Here is a 14,640-nt window from a genome sequence, read left to right as displayed (position 1 = left end):
GTGAAAAAAGGACACCAGGATAGTCGATAGATCCCATCGGCCGGGCCGATTGGATGGCTGCCAAAGAGATCGTTTCGACGGATTCTAATATATCTTCCTCTAGAGCTGTTCTGTTTATCAAACAGTCAGGCAGCCTGAACCTGTTAGCATTGTGTTTACCTGCGTGATGATATCTACGTTTTTCACTACCACTTTTCTTCTCTATATCCCGGCCAAGTAATGAAAATGTCATCTCTACGTCAAGCAAGTCTTTTAATATCGGTATATCTAAGTATCAGATCTCCCTCCTCCCCTGTCCACTGCATCGCATAACCTCACAGATCGCCTACGAACCACCAACCAGCCAGGATGAAACTTCCTTTCCCTCAGAAGCTCGGCCTGGTCAGCACTTGACTGGCTGGTATCAAACCCTTCATGCATGAAATTCCTCCAGAGAGCCAACCAAGCCGACTTTTTTGCTTGAAAAATGAGCCCTTGGCATGCATGCAAGTATGGAATCGCTGCTCAGCTTGTGTAAACATTCACGCAACCCGCAAGCGCAAAAGAAAAGAAACCGGACAAAACCATGGAAGAAACTCCTCATTCTTCAGTCTTCGTTCGACTCGATGAATATGTTCATTCCACTGCTATTCAAGCGCTAACTAGCAGAGCGGGAAGCGAGAAGAAGGCGGCGCAGGCTTGATTGTCAGCGATACTATAACTACTGACGGGAATCGACATGGCTGCCGCCAATGGCATTGCTGTGGCCATCGAGCGGTTCTACGAAGCGCGCAAACCAGATGATCTCCTACCGTTTTGCTGGCGGAATCAGGATTGTGGCAGCTGTCTTCGTGCAGCAAATTTTTGCAGTTGGTGTGCATCTGTATGTCTTGGATGTCGTCTCTTCTGATAGACACCGTGCTCAGAATATACATATATACCTTTCGTCCAGCACTGGGGGGAATGGGTTTTACGACTAATATATCCTATTACTGACTTCTACTTCGCATAACTGACTTTGCATATTCGCATAGTCATCTACCTGCGTGCCGAATACCTCTGCCTTTCCTCTCCTTGCTCCCTTGACGAATAGCTCGATATGTCCTCTCGGCGCCAAAGAGAGATGGGAGATACGTACTCGTCCGTTCGGATGTGCAGTTAGCGCCGCTTCGTTCCTTACATGCATTGTCTCGGTGATATGTACGCTAGTTCTCGTAGCTGCTGCGTACCTTGCGTATCAGATGTGGATGGCGAAGAAGGCTGAAGAGGAACAGCAGCAGCAGCAGGATGGAGGAGATGGGCAGCTTGGGGGTGATGCTTACGGCGCTGGAGGAGGGTATGGCGGTACCCAGTTTGGAGGAGACGGAGGCGCAGAAGGGATAGGCGAGGTACTTCCTGGTATTGTGGGCTGGATGGGACAGGGACAGGAGCATAGAGCGCCAGAAACGATACCGGAGGAAGACGAGGAGCAGGAACACGATGAGCGCTCCCCTTTGCTATGATTCTTCGGGCCTACTTTTTGAGGTTTCGGTTGGATATAACTATATGGGGCTTTGGCTTTGGAACGTGTACACTTGGTGATAAATCGGCAATTGAATGCTCCTTCATCTCATATGCGGTTTTTTAACAATAGACTCGAGACGGAAATGTAGCTAGTAGCCACAGCCTACTCAATCTTAACCCTTACAGACCTGGCTGACCTTGTAGTCTACAATTGGTCTCTGGCCCTTCTCATAGATGAATCGGCCAGAAGCAACGAAGATGCCGTTCTCGAGGGCCGCATGCTCGGCGTCTCCGCTCTGAAACAGTTACAGTTTGGTTAACACGCTGCAAGCATCATTCCTGAGGGCTGACCTGCAGCTGGGAAGGGAGTATAAACGTATGAAACGAACCTCGAACTTAAGGGTGATGACTTGAAAGGGGGGTCTGTTAGCGAGTTTGCCACCGGTTAGATATCTCAAAGGAATTGGACAGGTCGTACATATATTTCCAAACGGGGTGCTTGCTGCTCCTTCATGGCCAGTGAGTATGGCAGTGATCTCAGGAGTCAGGTCAACGACTCCGGTGTAGTTGATATACACAGACTACCGCCAAAGTAAGCCATGGCGTCGCCATCTAGTTATCTAGAACACTCACTGCTCCTGTCTCTGTTCTTTAAGCATTCAATTAGCTTGGTGTATCCAAAAGGCATGGGGATAGGCATACTTGACCACAGTATGAGCATCTAGCCGTAGACGCTTACCGTCCGGGTCGGTACGGATATAATCATTGCCATTGCTAGCAAGCTGGCCGTTGAAAGCAGGTGAGAAACCAGGCTCGCTCTTGACGGTGCCGCCGACCATGGGCTAGAGAGACAGACAACTTCAGCTCAGTATTTCATCTGCAGTCAGGACGTAGTTACGCAACGCAGGTCATGAGACGCACCGTGACTACAAAGTTGCAGTTCTTCGCGGTACTTCCTATTGGTGATGTCAGCATTGACTTCAGCATTAGTTAGCTATAGAGAGAGGCTTGAGCTGCTGATGCATACCGACGTTCACTGCAGGGTCGATCAAGACCTACAATGGGAGATGAATGCGGTGGTTAAATCTGCTGCTGGCTGCTGGCTACATGTATGGCGCTGGGGAAGAGCTGTATAGCTACCTGCATGGTAAACGCCGGCTTTAAGGTGGGAAAGTCTGCCATGGCGAAGGAGTCAATACTGGAAAATTGAATATCTACGACGTTGGAGTTGGAGTTGAAGTCCAAATAAGAGATAGAAGGACGTTTATATAAATAGCCAGCTTATAGTTAACTACCCCGCCATTATGCAGTGCGTCCTTAGATGCTTGTCGATGCCGGAAATTCGACGGAACCAGCATGTCTGTACCTTGTAATTGACCACTCTGCTTTTATTCCTATTACTTTCATGTTAGTATTCTTGATTAGTGGTATTCGAGGTTTGTAGAGCAGATGTCCGTGGGAATTATCCCTGCACGCAGTATCAGGCGTGCGTGACTATGCTAGAGCGTTGCTGGTACTTCCTTATAGAGAGGATATTGATAGAAAAGTGGCAGCCAGGTGATTGACCTGAGTTGCGTCATCAATAGATGATGACATAGGTACTGTAGGCTAGATAGGCGCCTCGAGTCTTAGGCCCTGGGTATCATGATATTCTATCCTCATCAATCGTTCATATGATAATATTTGGCACATAGAGAGTCCTCTCTAAGCTTTCAAATCGGATAATCGTCTTGACGAGTGCGACAACTTAGCGTCCCAGCTGATAATACATTGGTGACTCTGGGTACTTCGAACAGTCAAATCCATCATATGCCTGGCTAAGCGACTGAAACTCGGCTTTCAACCTCACGATGGTGGTGGTCTCCATGTGGCCCTCCAAGCACTTGTGGTGGTTTATCGATGGATCGGCTGTCGATTTCTTCACTCCATTTCCAGTTCCAGAGCCGACATCTCCTGCCGTCCTCGACTACAAGGGACGATCAAATTCCCCAGCTCGACAGCCGGTAATCATTCTCCCTAGGACAAACATAGAGAACTATGACGATACTTGCAAACTTATCAAAACCAAGCTGGAGTCACCGTTGTTGATTTGACCTCTTCTTCCAGGTGGCATCACGGGCAAGTTGATACTCAGCCGCTAATGCATCCAAGCGTCATTTGACAGAAAGGCACCCCGATGGATCACCATCCAGCACATGCATAGTTATATATTCTCGCTTTAAGAGGGCCCTCCCTCCACAAGTTTGTGGGTGTGTGGTTTCATGGTCTGCCTGCGGGTTTATAGGATTCATCTCCGAGTGGTGGTGGTGATGATGGTGATGCTCCCCGGGGCCTGCATGCAAGCGCATCTCGAGGCCCCTCTGCCGTGACACCACCAGAACGACGAGCACCACCGCGCGTCCTGAGCCGCTATTTGCTGTCCATCGATCGCGCTGTCACCCGCGGGCTCAGCCTGAATGTCCTCCCGATGCTCCAGTCAACTAACTAACTAGCAGGAAAGCCTTGTCGCTCGCTCTTTGCTTTTTTCCCCCAGCACCTTTTTTCAACCCTTTTAAGCTCGTCCCCAGGAAGGAGCTGGCACTTCTATTTGCCGGAGAAACCGCCTGGAAAAGCCCTCGTCGACACTGTCCTTAGCAAGTATTTTAATATCATCCTGTGTGTCTGTTGGAGCAAGAAAACCGTCAACCGCAGCTGAAGTTGTCGAGTGTTTGCTTGCTTACCTAAGCCTGCACGTCACTCGCTGCTGAAGATCCTTGCGAACCTTTTTTGGCTTTATTTTTCGACGGCCTAAAAAGGCGAAGGAGAAAGCCTGAAGAACGCATCACATCACACGCACTCAGTCGCATTCAGCGGAGTGTGCATATATAACCAAGTGCTTCCCCCCGGCGGGACGTGGACGGTGCTGATGGCGAGAAGCTCGTCTTGCCTTGATTCTGTCTGATCACCCCAAGAGCCATGGCGCCAGGTTTACTGCGCTGCCTGCTGCTGCTGACAGCCGTGGGCGCGGACGCTGCTGCCTTGAGGATCCAGGATCAAGATCAAGCTCCCCTAGCTACGGCTCCAGATGAAGCTGGTGATGTCCAGGGACAAGGCCATACCGGCCTGCATGGCCGTTTCTTACATATAACAGGTGTGTTGAGCTGGTCTAACTGCCGCTTTTTGGCTAGGAGAGAGTGGGAGAGATAGGTGCTGACATTGTATATCCCAGATATCCATGCGGACATGTTCTACAAAGCCTACACGAAGGTAAAAAGAGACTGCCACCGCGGACATGGCGTTGCTGGCTTCTTCGGTACGCCCGGCACAGACTGCGACTCCCCGAAGACGCTGCTGGATGCGACCTTCGACTGGATCGGCGACAACCTGCGAGACAAGGTTGACTTTGTGATCTGGACAGGCGACGCAGCGCGCCACGACAAGGACGAGCGCAGACCACGTTCTGAGAAGGAGATCGTGAGCACCAATCAGCTTATTTTCGATAAGTTTGTCAAGACATTCCACAAGCCCAGGGATGAGCTCGGAAACACCCTCAAGGTCCCCATCATTCCGACCTTCGGAAATAACGACATCATGCCGCACAACATCATGGAAAGTGGGCCGAACAGGTGGACTCACATCTTCGGCGAGCTGTGGCGTGCTGTTATCCCCGAGGAGCAGAGACACTCGTTCGCAGTTGGAGGGTGGTTCTATGTCGAGGCCATACCGGAAAAGTTGGCCGTCATCAGCCTGAATACCATGTACTTCTACAGTGCCAACAGTGCTGTAGATGGGTGCAATTCGAAGTACGAGCCAGGATTCGAGCATATGGAGTGGCTCCGGACGCACTTGCAGCTGCTCCGGAATAGAGGGATGAAGGCAATTGTGATCGGGCATGTTCCCCCTGCTCAGAACAAGAAGAAGAAGAACTGGTCTGGCTCGTGCTGGCAGAAATACGCTATCTGGATGAAACAGTACCGCGATGTAGTCGTTGGAAGCTTCTACGGACACATGAATGTCGACCATTTCATTCTGCAGGATTTCAATGATATCAGGTATATCATCGATGGCTCAGCGGAAGCTGATACCAGTCACCAGGGACAGGGAAAAGACGTGTCGACAATGGTGAAGATGGGCTACCTACGAAAGCTGAAGAAGATGTGGTCTAAACTTCCACAGCCGCCTCGGGCAGAAGAGGGCCAGGTGAATACTGCTGGATACAAGAAAGAACTGAAGAAATATCACGAAGAAGTAGGCGGTCCGTGGGCAGAGCGATATTTTATGTCCGTTGTATCACCTAGCGTGATACCGAACTTGGTATTTCTCTCCGGGTGGTGGAATACAACATCTCCGGCATAGAAAACCCAAAGAAGTGGCCGCAGCCTCCCAGCCTAAGTCCTGGCGAGGACAGCACTTATCCGCCAGATGATGATGGAGATTATTATGATGACGATGATGACAACAACTGGATAGAAATATGGAAAAAGCACAAGAAACACAAGAAAAACAAGAAGAAATACCCTAAATTCACGATCCCCGATCCTCCATCTCCAACCGCTCCTCCAGGACCAGCCTACTCTAACCAACCATTCTCCCTCCTCGGCTACCAACAATACTACGCGAACTTAACAGAACTCAACCTCGTTCACGACAGGCAAATGTTGGAACAAGGTGACGTCGACGTTTCCAAAAAGGAAAAGACCCCCAAGGACTTTTATCAGCTTGAATACGATACACGGACAGATCAGTCCTATCAGCTGCCTGACATGACTCTGAACAGCTACCTTGAACTTGCAAGACGGATAGCCAGAGAAGAGGAAGTACCCGTGCACGACACTGAAAAGTCTAGTGACGGAAACGACCCATCGATACTTCAACGCACCGTATCTCTTTGGACTCTTTTCCGCCAAAGGGCGTTTGTAGGGTTCTTAAACGCACGGATACGTTGATCTGAAAAGCCATGAATATATTGATTGGCTCAGATTTGGGAATTATAGATGACCCATTTCCGCATATATATACGGATATATAACCCTTGCATAGAATGGCCTTTTCTTGACTTCACGTATGCATAGCCTTTGCTTTATTGATGTTCTTCTCCTCTTTATTTTTATTGGTTTTCTTTGGTCTCCTTTCATGCGACCCAGCCAGTGGGTGGCGCGATACCCCTTTTTCCATTCTCTCTACCCTTGGCTATTGGTACAGGGGAGGTTTAGAGTCGACTTTTTCGTCTTTGTTATATATACACTGAGAGTTCTCAGCATATCTAGATGCGATATACTTTTATTTACTTCCAAGTACAGGAGACGGCTCATAGACTTGTTCAATTGTTATCATGGTGACTGGTTATCGAAAGAACATAACTTAATCTCTAATATATTTAAGGTAGTGGATGATACTAGCCTATAAGAGAATTTGAAACTAAGCAAGGGTATCCCCTAGCTAGACTTAGGCACAGGGTCATAGGCGATCTCATGAAAACTAGCTGTTTGTCTCCAGCCTCTCTATGTTCAACCAGCTTAGCCATGTATGCGAGTTTGGGAGACGACTTAGCAATGTATATTGCTAAATCAGCTCTGTTCGTCGGGGTCATTGCAGAAAAACCTTTCTTTGAAAAGTTAAAGTAAAAAGACGCATAGTCCCCAAAGCTATCTTGCCACCGCCTCACGGTGGTGGCATCTGATGCAGGGACATTGTTGTGGATGCCGTGTAAGCGGCTTGCAAAAGCCGCATGACTGAGGCGCGAGATATACGTTAGGGTCGGCAGCGTTAATATCTTCGCTCTCGAGCATGGCATAGCCTCCAGACGTTCACTAATCTCCTTGAAAGACTTCAACAGGTCCTCAAGGGCAACAACGGTGGGGAAGCAGCGGTGGAAGCAGCAGGTGGTCTGTAGGAGGTACTAAAGAAATCACCTCTTACTTTGCTGCCTTAGAGTAGTGCTTACCCTTTTGGAGCGAAGGTAGAAGTTCCTCGTGTAGGCTTGTCGTTATCCTTTATTTTGGTCAATTGCCTGGCGAATATCATCTTCAAGTTGCAGGGCGATAGTTAACTAGCGTGTACCGCCGCCCAGTTGGGAATCGCGCGAGTAGAAATAACTAGTTATCTATCGCTGTCGTCGCCAGGAAGAGTTCAAGTCGTGAGTCGGCAATCGTAGTTGCAAACTTATAGACTTACATATTAATGCTTAAACGTCCACTTTCGTATTTCAATTTGGTGGCATTGTGCTATTTTTCGCAAAAAATGCTCGGTTTTTGAGCTTTCAGGAGAAGGATAACTATAGGAGATCCTTGACAAATGCAATATTCTCACGCGAGATGACCTCTGGAACACAAGGAACAGCTTTGGTCGACCCCTCCGAGGGTTTTCGGAAATTTTAAAAACAGCAGAGCTCAAAGGCCTCCTGGCAGCAAATGATTCAATAGTTATTCTTTGCGTCTTTTCGAAGTCAGTGATAAAGCTAGTTTTAAAATGCTTTCAGGAAGGAATCACTTACGCCAGGAGCACTGGCCCGGATTCTCAGACCAAATGCAGTTGCTACAGGCACCTTTAGCAGGCTCCTGAGGGCCATCGGGAATAGACTTGTGGAAAGAACGAACACAAGAAGAAAAAGGACCATTCTTCCTTTCGCAATGAGTACACCTAGTTTTCATGATATTGCCTTGGCTATGATAAATCATAGCATTGTCTTGGTGCATATTCTTAGGGTGATGAATCTGACCGTTTCGAAACCGAAGAAGGGTAGATTGAGGAAATTCGGCAAGGCCGCGTGCGTGGGCCAGGTTGGACTGAATTATGTGCTTAAAGTGGGCTTTTCCACCCTGAGAATTCTTCTTGGTGGAGCCCTTAGTGGACTTTGGGGATCAAGCTAGGCCACTGTGCTTGTTGTTGAAAAGCCTCTGGGCCTCTATGAAATTTGCTCCGTGAGGTAGGCTTGATTGACCATCTTAATCGACAACATCGTAGACACCCAAATCCATACTCATGTATGCCTAAAGGATTCTGCGGCTCTCGATCTTTTCCGGCCAGGTAGCCTTACCCATCCTCCTCGCATAGAGATACATACATAAACGAAGCGGAGGTGCCTTTTCGCGGAACGGTTGTCGGTAAGAAAGGCCTGTTCTTTTTCACCAAGCTCCTATTCAAATCATTACATGCGGAACGGTGGTTTCTCAGTTAAATTCAACGTTAAGCATCCTTTCCATTTGCGGAATACACCGCGAGAGTGGATCCCTGTCTGTTCTCGCAAATCCCCGTGTACTAGGATGCATTTCCACTTTGTTATTTCACACTCTACTGGGGGTCCCGGGACAATAGCAATGGTGCGATTGTTCAATGTTTGTTCTAGTCTTCTATGCAACGTAAGACCTATGAATTCGCTTACTCGGATGTAGTTATTGTCTTACAAATCAAAGTGATTTGCTTACCATTCTTTGAGTCCTCGAGAACAACTTCATTTTCTCCAAAAAGGTGTTTCGGCCCGTCCTCCTTCAAGGTCTTTGGTATTAGGTGAGCTGTCACAATCTCATCGGCATATTCCCATCCGCTTAGGTGATACCTCATTCTTCCAGCCTTCTTTGACGCCCATAAGTACTCTATGACGCCTTTTCTGAATACCTTCTGGTAGAGCTTTCTGAGGTCGTTAAGGGCAGCTGCTGCTATAGGCCTCCTAGCTATTGTAGCCTATTGTAGCTGCGTATACCCGCCCCAAAAAGCCAGCGTCTACTTCCTTTTTGCACTTCAACCGCATTACCATGAGCCGACGTTTATCCTCAATTTATGACTCTATGGTTCAGAACTGTCTTTTGACAGTCTGTAGTTTCTTAATGAGTGGGACATATTTCTGGTCGAGTGCCTCAAGCTCAGCGTGATACTCTTCCTCTGTGAGTTTATTTGGCAGAGGGCATCACGAAGGCTCTTTGATATCTGCCATAGTAGTCAAGCGTTGCTGTGACTACCTGTATGTTGCCTCTGAGGAATTCTAAAACGGAAGGCTCCCCTATAACTAGATATTCCGAAAATTCTAATAGTTTGTCCACAATATTGGAATTCTTCTCCTCCATCTGCCCTAGTTCGTCCGGGGGAATAAAAGATGTGTATCTCGGCTGAACCTGGCAAAGCTCTGAAAATCCTTTTGAGACCTTTAATAACTCTATGGGAGTATGGAGCAAAGACATACCAAATATAACCAATATCTCTGCCGCCTAATGGTGTGAAGTCGCCTTTTTGGCTAAATGACAGTCTCGACTAGGGGTAGCAACTAGGGGAACGTATTCGTAGAAAAGAAGGGATAGCATGGAGTGGAGGGTGATAATGTCATACTAGACAACCAATTAAGAATTCACCTTTCGTAAAACTACACAATCTCGCTGACTTGTTATGGTGCTACCTGATAAATACAAGCATAGAGACCCCTTGGAATACTCAGTCCGTTATCTCACATTCATTTTCTAGATATGGAGTATGCCTTCTCTCGGCGTTCGACCCATCGTGATGAGGCTTAAAACTTAGTTTCCGAGGTCTCCACTTTGAACCTAACGGCTGGTAACTAGTTAGAATTGACCACATTGATTGACCCTTAGCGCTTAAAGATTATGAGGATATAGTATTATTGAATATACCTGATAGAAACCATAAGCTTTATACAAAATGTTGGGTCTAAATAGATAGTACACACGCCAGGATAGACGTTCAGCAAAGCTGGGGTGTTCCTTATCCTTGTTTTATTCTAGCTATCCTACAAGGGAGTTTAAAGGGGGCAGAGTTCTTACACGGACCATAAACAGGGATTGTAAGGGTTCGATAGTATCCATAATTATGTGTATAGGCTGGGTTGCTCTACCAAAGAACCTAACATTAAAGCTTAAAGGCTGCATATAAAAATGCCGAAGGGGCATATAGCAAGGCAGACACTCTATTAGTTAGAAATAACAATAAGAAGGTACAGTAAATCCGTTCCATAGTTATATTCCCCCGTATTCCTTTACGGGAAAAAACAATAATGATAGAAACAAAAAGAAGAAAGCCATCTAATGGAAATCCAGGCTCCAGTAATGTACACCGAAGCAAAGATCCTGTTCAAGCAAGGAATCCGACCATGTCTAATGCGCTAGGTATTGAAGGTCAAATGACGAAGCAGGGCTTCTGGTATGCCGCATGTTTGCAGGCCAAGGTAGGTTTCGGTTTCGGTGGCGGCATGCGATGTGGAGCTGGTGGTTTGTCGTAGGTCCAGATACAGGATAAGATGGCCATGCAAATTAGATGCATAAGTATGTGAATTGTAAATCGACGGCCAGTCCAGCGTAGCGTTATTTCAACCCGTTGAAATGCAAGCCAAGTAGAAATGCGCAGCAAATCGCTCGCTAATATGATGCAGAAAAAAAGGGACATTTGTAAAGAAAACATCTCCAAGGTAAAAGTGTTGAGCTTCTAAATGATTATCCGTTTTTCCCTGGCAAGTACATCTCGCAGATCCTCAACCATGGCTCTCTGCGTTGACTTGCGAGGAAGCTTTGCAGGGAACAAAACAATAGCCTGTCTTAGCGCCAAAACACCCATGTCACCCCAGAAATTAACAATGCGGGGTGCAGAATAGCGTAGCATGGCCGTTAGAACGACAAGATGCGTATCCTGCACTTCTGCGGGGGGTACGTTAACGATATACGAAAGGGACTTCCAGAAGTTGCTGTTTGGGTAAGGGTTTTGGCGCGGACTTTTAGCAAAGTTCCGCAATGCTATGGCTGCGTATCCGGCTCCGAGGCCTGTCATGCGCTCCTCGTGAAGCTGGGGGCTTATGAACGGACCATTCTTCTCTTCTCGGTACCAACCGATTGCCGCTTTGCCTTGATCGGTTGATTGGTCTCCGTAGAAGCCCCAGAGGACAGGACAGAGAAATCTGTATTTTGCCATGAGGATGTCGATCATGGACTGGCCCTGGTAGCAGAAGGCGTCCATGGAGAAGATCTGGGCTGTAAGCACGCCTAGGGGTTCAGCACATTTTGTAGTTACGCCTGCTTCGAACATTAGCTGCGCGAGAATAGATTGGCGAGGATGTTTAGTAGATATACCCAGAGAGCTGGAACCTGCGGGTTTTCGGCATTGGCGATGTTTGGAGGAGGGAAGGCGATGAATTGCCGTATGTCTACGCTTGGTTCTGCCAGCTCTTGTGCCTTTTTCAGAATCGTGGCAATTTCCCGGGTCTGTAGAGAGTTTCTTTGTCAGCATCTCATTCGAGTGATTGCCTGTCTAGGAAACGGGAGGAGTTATGGTTTGTCCTTACTGGTTTCTGATTTGCGGCTTTATCGTCTGCTACCAATTGGCCTACGCACTTTCTAATGGTTCTGCGCATGTCACCCATATGTTGCTTCAGGAGGGCATTTGTCTTCGTTTGGGCTCTCATGTATGTCCGGAATTCCTTCAGATGAGCATGTAGTTTCAAGTAGCGGTCATGTTCTTGTATTTCTTGCTGGGTCCGATAACTGGCACCGGAAATGCCCTGCTTTGTTGCCGCCTGCTGCTGCTGCTGCTGCTTCTCCTCGGCTGCTTTCCGTTTTGCCTCTTCCTCTGCTCTGCGTCTCGATTCGTCGTCCGCTTTCTTCCTCTCTTGCTCTGCCCTTTCTCGCTGAAGTCGCGCCTTCTCTTCCTCGGCAGCCCTCCTTGCTTTCTCGGCTTCTTCGGCTTGCCTGGCTTTCTCTGCTTCCTTTGCTTTCCGCTCTGCCTCGAGCCTGGCAGCTTCTTCTCTCTCCTTTTGTGCTTTTTCTTCTTTTTCCTGTCTGATCTTCTCCTGTCGCCGTCTCTCGGCCTCTTCTTTCCGCCTACGTTCTTCCTCTACCGCCTGCAGATGGAGTCGCAGCGTTTCCTCTGCCTGTAACCTTCTCTGGTCGCGTTTTGCTGCTGCTGCATTGAGCGCATTGGTGTGAATTTCCTCTCTCTCTCTGTCTATCCGATCAAGCTTCTCGTGGAAAGTCCGGCTCTCATAAGCTTTGACAAGCTTTAATTCCTCACCATGTATGCGGACCTGCTCTAGATCCCTAGTCAATTCCTGCAGGAGCTGCCTGCTTGGACTATCGGGCGCACGATAAGCAAGGGTATTCACTCGAACCATGGTTGGCCTCGCCACACCAAGTATCCAAACAATCACGCGTTTGCTAGTGTTCTCAATTCACTTTCGATATGGCGCTGAACGAAGAAAGGTTCGCTGGCTATTTTGCGGGAAAAAAAAATTAAAGATCGAGATGGCAGTAGAGCTATTTTCCAACAGACAAGGCCAATTTAAAGCTCAGCAGGGACTTCCTCACTCTCTAAAAGAGAAAAGGGAGATGTTTTCTTTGCGTGAAAGGGTCGAAACCCCAGGGAGAGGCGCAGGCCTTTGTACCAGAAGAAGGGGACGAGGGAGAGAGGATATGACCAAATGACGAAGAGAGGCGACAGCTGCAAAATAGGCGTCAGTAAGCAAACATCTCTCAATTGCAAAGGGGCAAACCTACCACCAGCCACCGTCCCAGCGTTCCTTGATGTCGCTGCGGGTTGTGTTGCTGCCGTCGTCTTGTCGGGGGTGGAAGAGTTGACGTTGGTCAAGTCCGACTTTTTGTCCACGCAGGGAAAAAGATAACCAAGCTCGCTGATCAGATAAGCAAGCCCCATAACTACAACACAATACGGAGTAATAACACTTGAATATCAACACAACGGCGCCAACGATATCTCAAACACTTGGAGATGGGAAAGAAGACCACGACTAAGCTCGCATTGGGCGTCTAGGCATAGAATTATTCCTCGTCGTCCCAGAAAAACCAGAAAGGCGTACTCCGTACCAATAGTTATTACATCATTTGTCTGTGTATTTATGTTATGTCTCAACGGCCGTCAGCTGTCTCCGGTGCTGCCAGCCAGCAGGATATAAAACGGCTTAGACTCTCTCGTAGACGCTTTTTCCCTTCTCTTCCTCTCTCTCTCCCAGCTCTCGTGGCATCCTCCTCCTCCTCTCGCTAAGGGCCGTCTTCACTCCTTATCATCCGAATCTCCATAGCTACAGCGCAACTGGCAACTCCCAGCCAAAACCAATGCTCACTAGCTAGCTTCTCCTCAACCAGCCAGCTCAACAAGCTCGACTATCTCCAAGCAGCCGTAATGCACCATTAATAATAGCATTAATAACGCCAGCTTATCGACCTATCAACCCGCCAGCCTGCACGTCTTGCTTCTTCGTCTCTGTCTCTCCTTTTGCTGTGTGCTGCTGCCAAGGCTGCCCTTTGCCCCCCCAAGCCTAAACGGGAACAAGCACAAACCTCCTTCAAAACCGTCGCCGCCGCCATCTTCAACCTCGTCAACTCCAACTTCATCCACCACCTTCTCTTCCTCCCTCTCTCTCTTCTTCTTCTTCTTGTTCCTCTCCTTGTCCACACGTCGTTGCTGTCGTTGGCCGCATCCTCATACTGGCCGTCTCTCCTTTGCCCGTGTCTGTCGGCTTGTTAGCCTCTCCTTTTGTTGCTGTCTCGGAAGGCCGTCCTCGTTCGCCTCCTGTCGCCTCCCCCACGCCCAACACCTACCCTCTTTCAACCGGTGCAGCTCTACAGCATTCGCACTCTCGTCCGCCCGAGATCAAGCGCCGGAGACGAGCTCAGCCCTTGCTCGAGCTTCCGTCGACCGTCTGGGGTGCAGCTTGCTACGCTGTGGTGGCCTCGTCGGAGCTCCCTCCCGCGATCCAGCGTCAAGCCGGGGCAGATCAACACTAAGCAGAAGACACGCCTGCGAAGACGACAAAAGCTCAGAAGCTGAAAAGCTGCTTTTGGCTCGTCTTCTACAACTGCTTCCTTCCCTGCATCCTCAGCTTCTACGGCCCTTCGTCCTGTTCATTCCTTCCCAGAAGCTTGCATATTTTGGCTCCGAGTCAACATAAACAAACGAGACCACACCCAACGTACCAAAAAGAACACACCCACACCCACACCCACACGTACATTCACATACACACACATACACACCTTGCACACATCTTGGATCACATTCACGGAATACGGCATAGCTTAATCCTTGTTATACCTGCTCGACCACAGAGATACCCTTTCTCTCAGTCCTCAACCTCTTTTTTACCCTTAAAACGCTTGAATCCCATCGTTTGTGATAAAGGCTGTTGGCAGTACGCATTGCTCTTCAGTGGCATGGTCAACTCGATTCTAACCC

General features: G+C 48.4%; 6 protein-coding genes across 6 annotated transcripts; 3 read left to right on the top strand and 3 right to left on the bottom strand.

The window, feature by feature from the left end:
- Positions 1-718: 718 nt before the first annotated feature.
- MGYG_04544 (hypothetical protein) lies at positions 719-1,481 on the top strand (the record flags this gene model as incomplete). The annotated part of the gene is made up of 2 exons (XM_003174324.1): positions 719-862; positions 1,014-1,481. The coding sequence occupies 2 exons, from the start codon at positions 719-721 to the stop codon at positions 1,479-1,481; spliced, it is 612 nt and encodes a 203-aa protein (XP_003174372.1).
- Positions 1,482-1,655: 174 nt separating this feature from the next.
- MGYG_04543 (hypothetical protein) lies at positions 1,656-2,664 on the bottom strand (the record flags this gene model as incomplete). The annotated part of the gene is made up of 8 exons (XM_003174323.1): positions 1,656-1,778; positions 1,872-1,891; positions 1,961-2,063; positions 2,116-2,131; positions 2,185-2,324; positions 2,404-2,438; positions 2,510-2,537; positions 2,623-2,664. 8 exons carry the CDS (start codon positions 2,662-2,664, stop codon positions 1,656-1,658), a joined length of 507 nt encoding a protein of 168 aa, XP_003174371.1.
- A 668-nt stretch (positions 2,665-3,332) lies between these two features.
- On the top strand, positions 3,333-3,970 carry MGYG_09055 (hypothetical protein; the record flags this gene model as incomplete). Its single annotated transcript, XM_003174322.1, has 2 exons — positions 3,333-3,485; positions 3,767-3,970. 2 exons carry the CDS (start codon positions 3,333-3,335, stop codon positions 3,968-3,970), a joined length of 357 nt encoding a protein of 118 aa, XP_003174370.1.
- Positions 3,971-4,437: 467 nt separating this feature from the next.
- Positions 4,438-6,407, top strand: MGYG_04542 (endopolyphosphatase; the record flags this gene model as incomplete). Its single annotated transcript, XM_003174321.1, has 3 exons — positions 4,438-4,612; positions 4,691-5,709; positions 5,760-6,407. 3 exons carry the CDS (start codon positions 4,438-4,440, stop codon positions 6,405-6,407), a joined length of 1,842 nt encoding a protein of 613 aa, XP_003174369.1.
- A 2,201-nt stretch (positions 6,408-8,608) lies between these two features.
- MGYG_04541 (hypothetical protein) lies at positions 8,609-9,021 on the bottom strand (the record flags this gene model as incomplete). Its single annotated transcript, XM_003174320.1, has 2 exons — positions 8,609-8,826; positions 8,886-9,021. 2 exons carry the CDS (start codon positions 9,019-9,021, stop codon positions 8,609-8,611), a joined length of 354 nt encoding a protein of 117 aa, XP_003174368.1.
- A 1,866-nt stretch (positions 9,022-10,887) lies between these two features.
- MGYG_04540 (hypothetical protein) lies at positions 10,888-12,562 on the bottom strand (the record flags this gene model as incomplete). The annotated part of the gene is made up of 3 exons (XM_003174319.1): positions 10,888-11,484; positions 11,526-11,657; positions 11,738-12,562. 3 exons carry the CDS (start codon positions 12,560-12,562, stop codon positions 10,888-10,890), a joined length of 1,554 nt encoding a protein of 517 aa, XP_003174367.1.
- Between the last annotated feature and the right edge of the window lie 2,078 nt (positions 12,563-14,640).

This window comes from Nannizzia gypsea, genomic scaffold (genome assembly GCF_000150975.2).
Source record: "Nannizzia gypsea CBS 118893 supercont1.3 genomic scaffold, whole genome shotgun sequence".
NCBI classification, from domain to species: Eukaryota; Fungi; Ascomycota; class Eurotiomycetes; order Onygenales; family Arthrodermataceae; genus Nannizzia; species Nannizzia gypsea.
The sequence above is the reverse complement of the archived record's forward strand: the minus strand, read 5'-3'. Positions and strand labels throughout refer to the sequence as shown.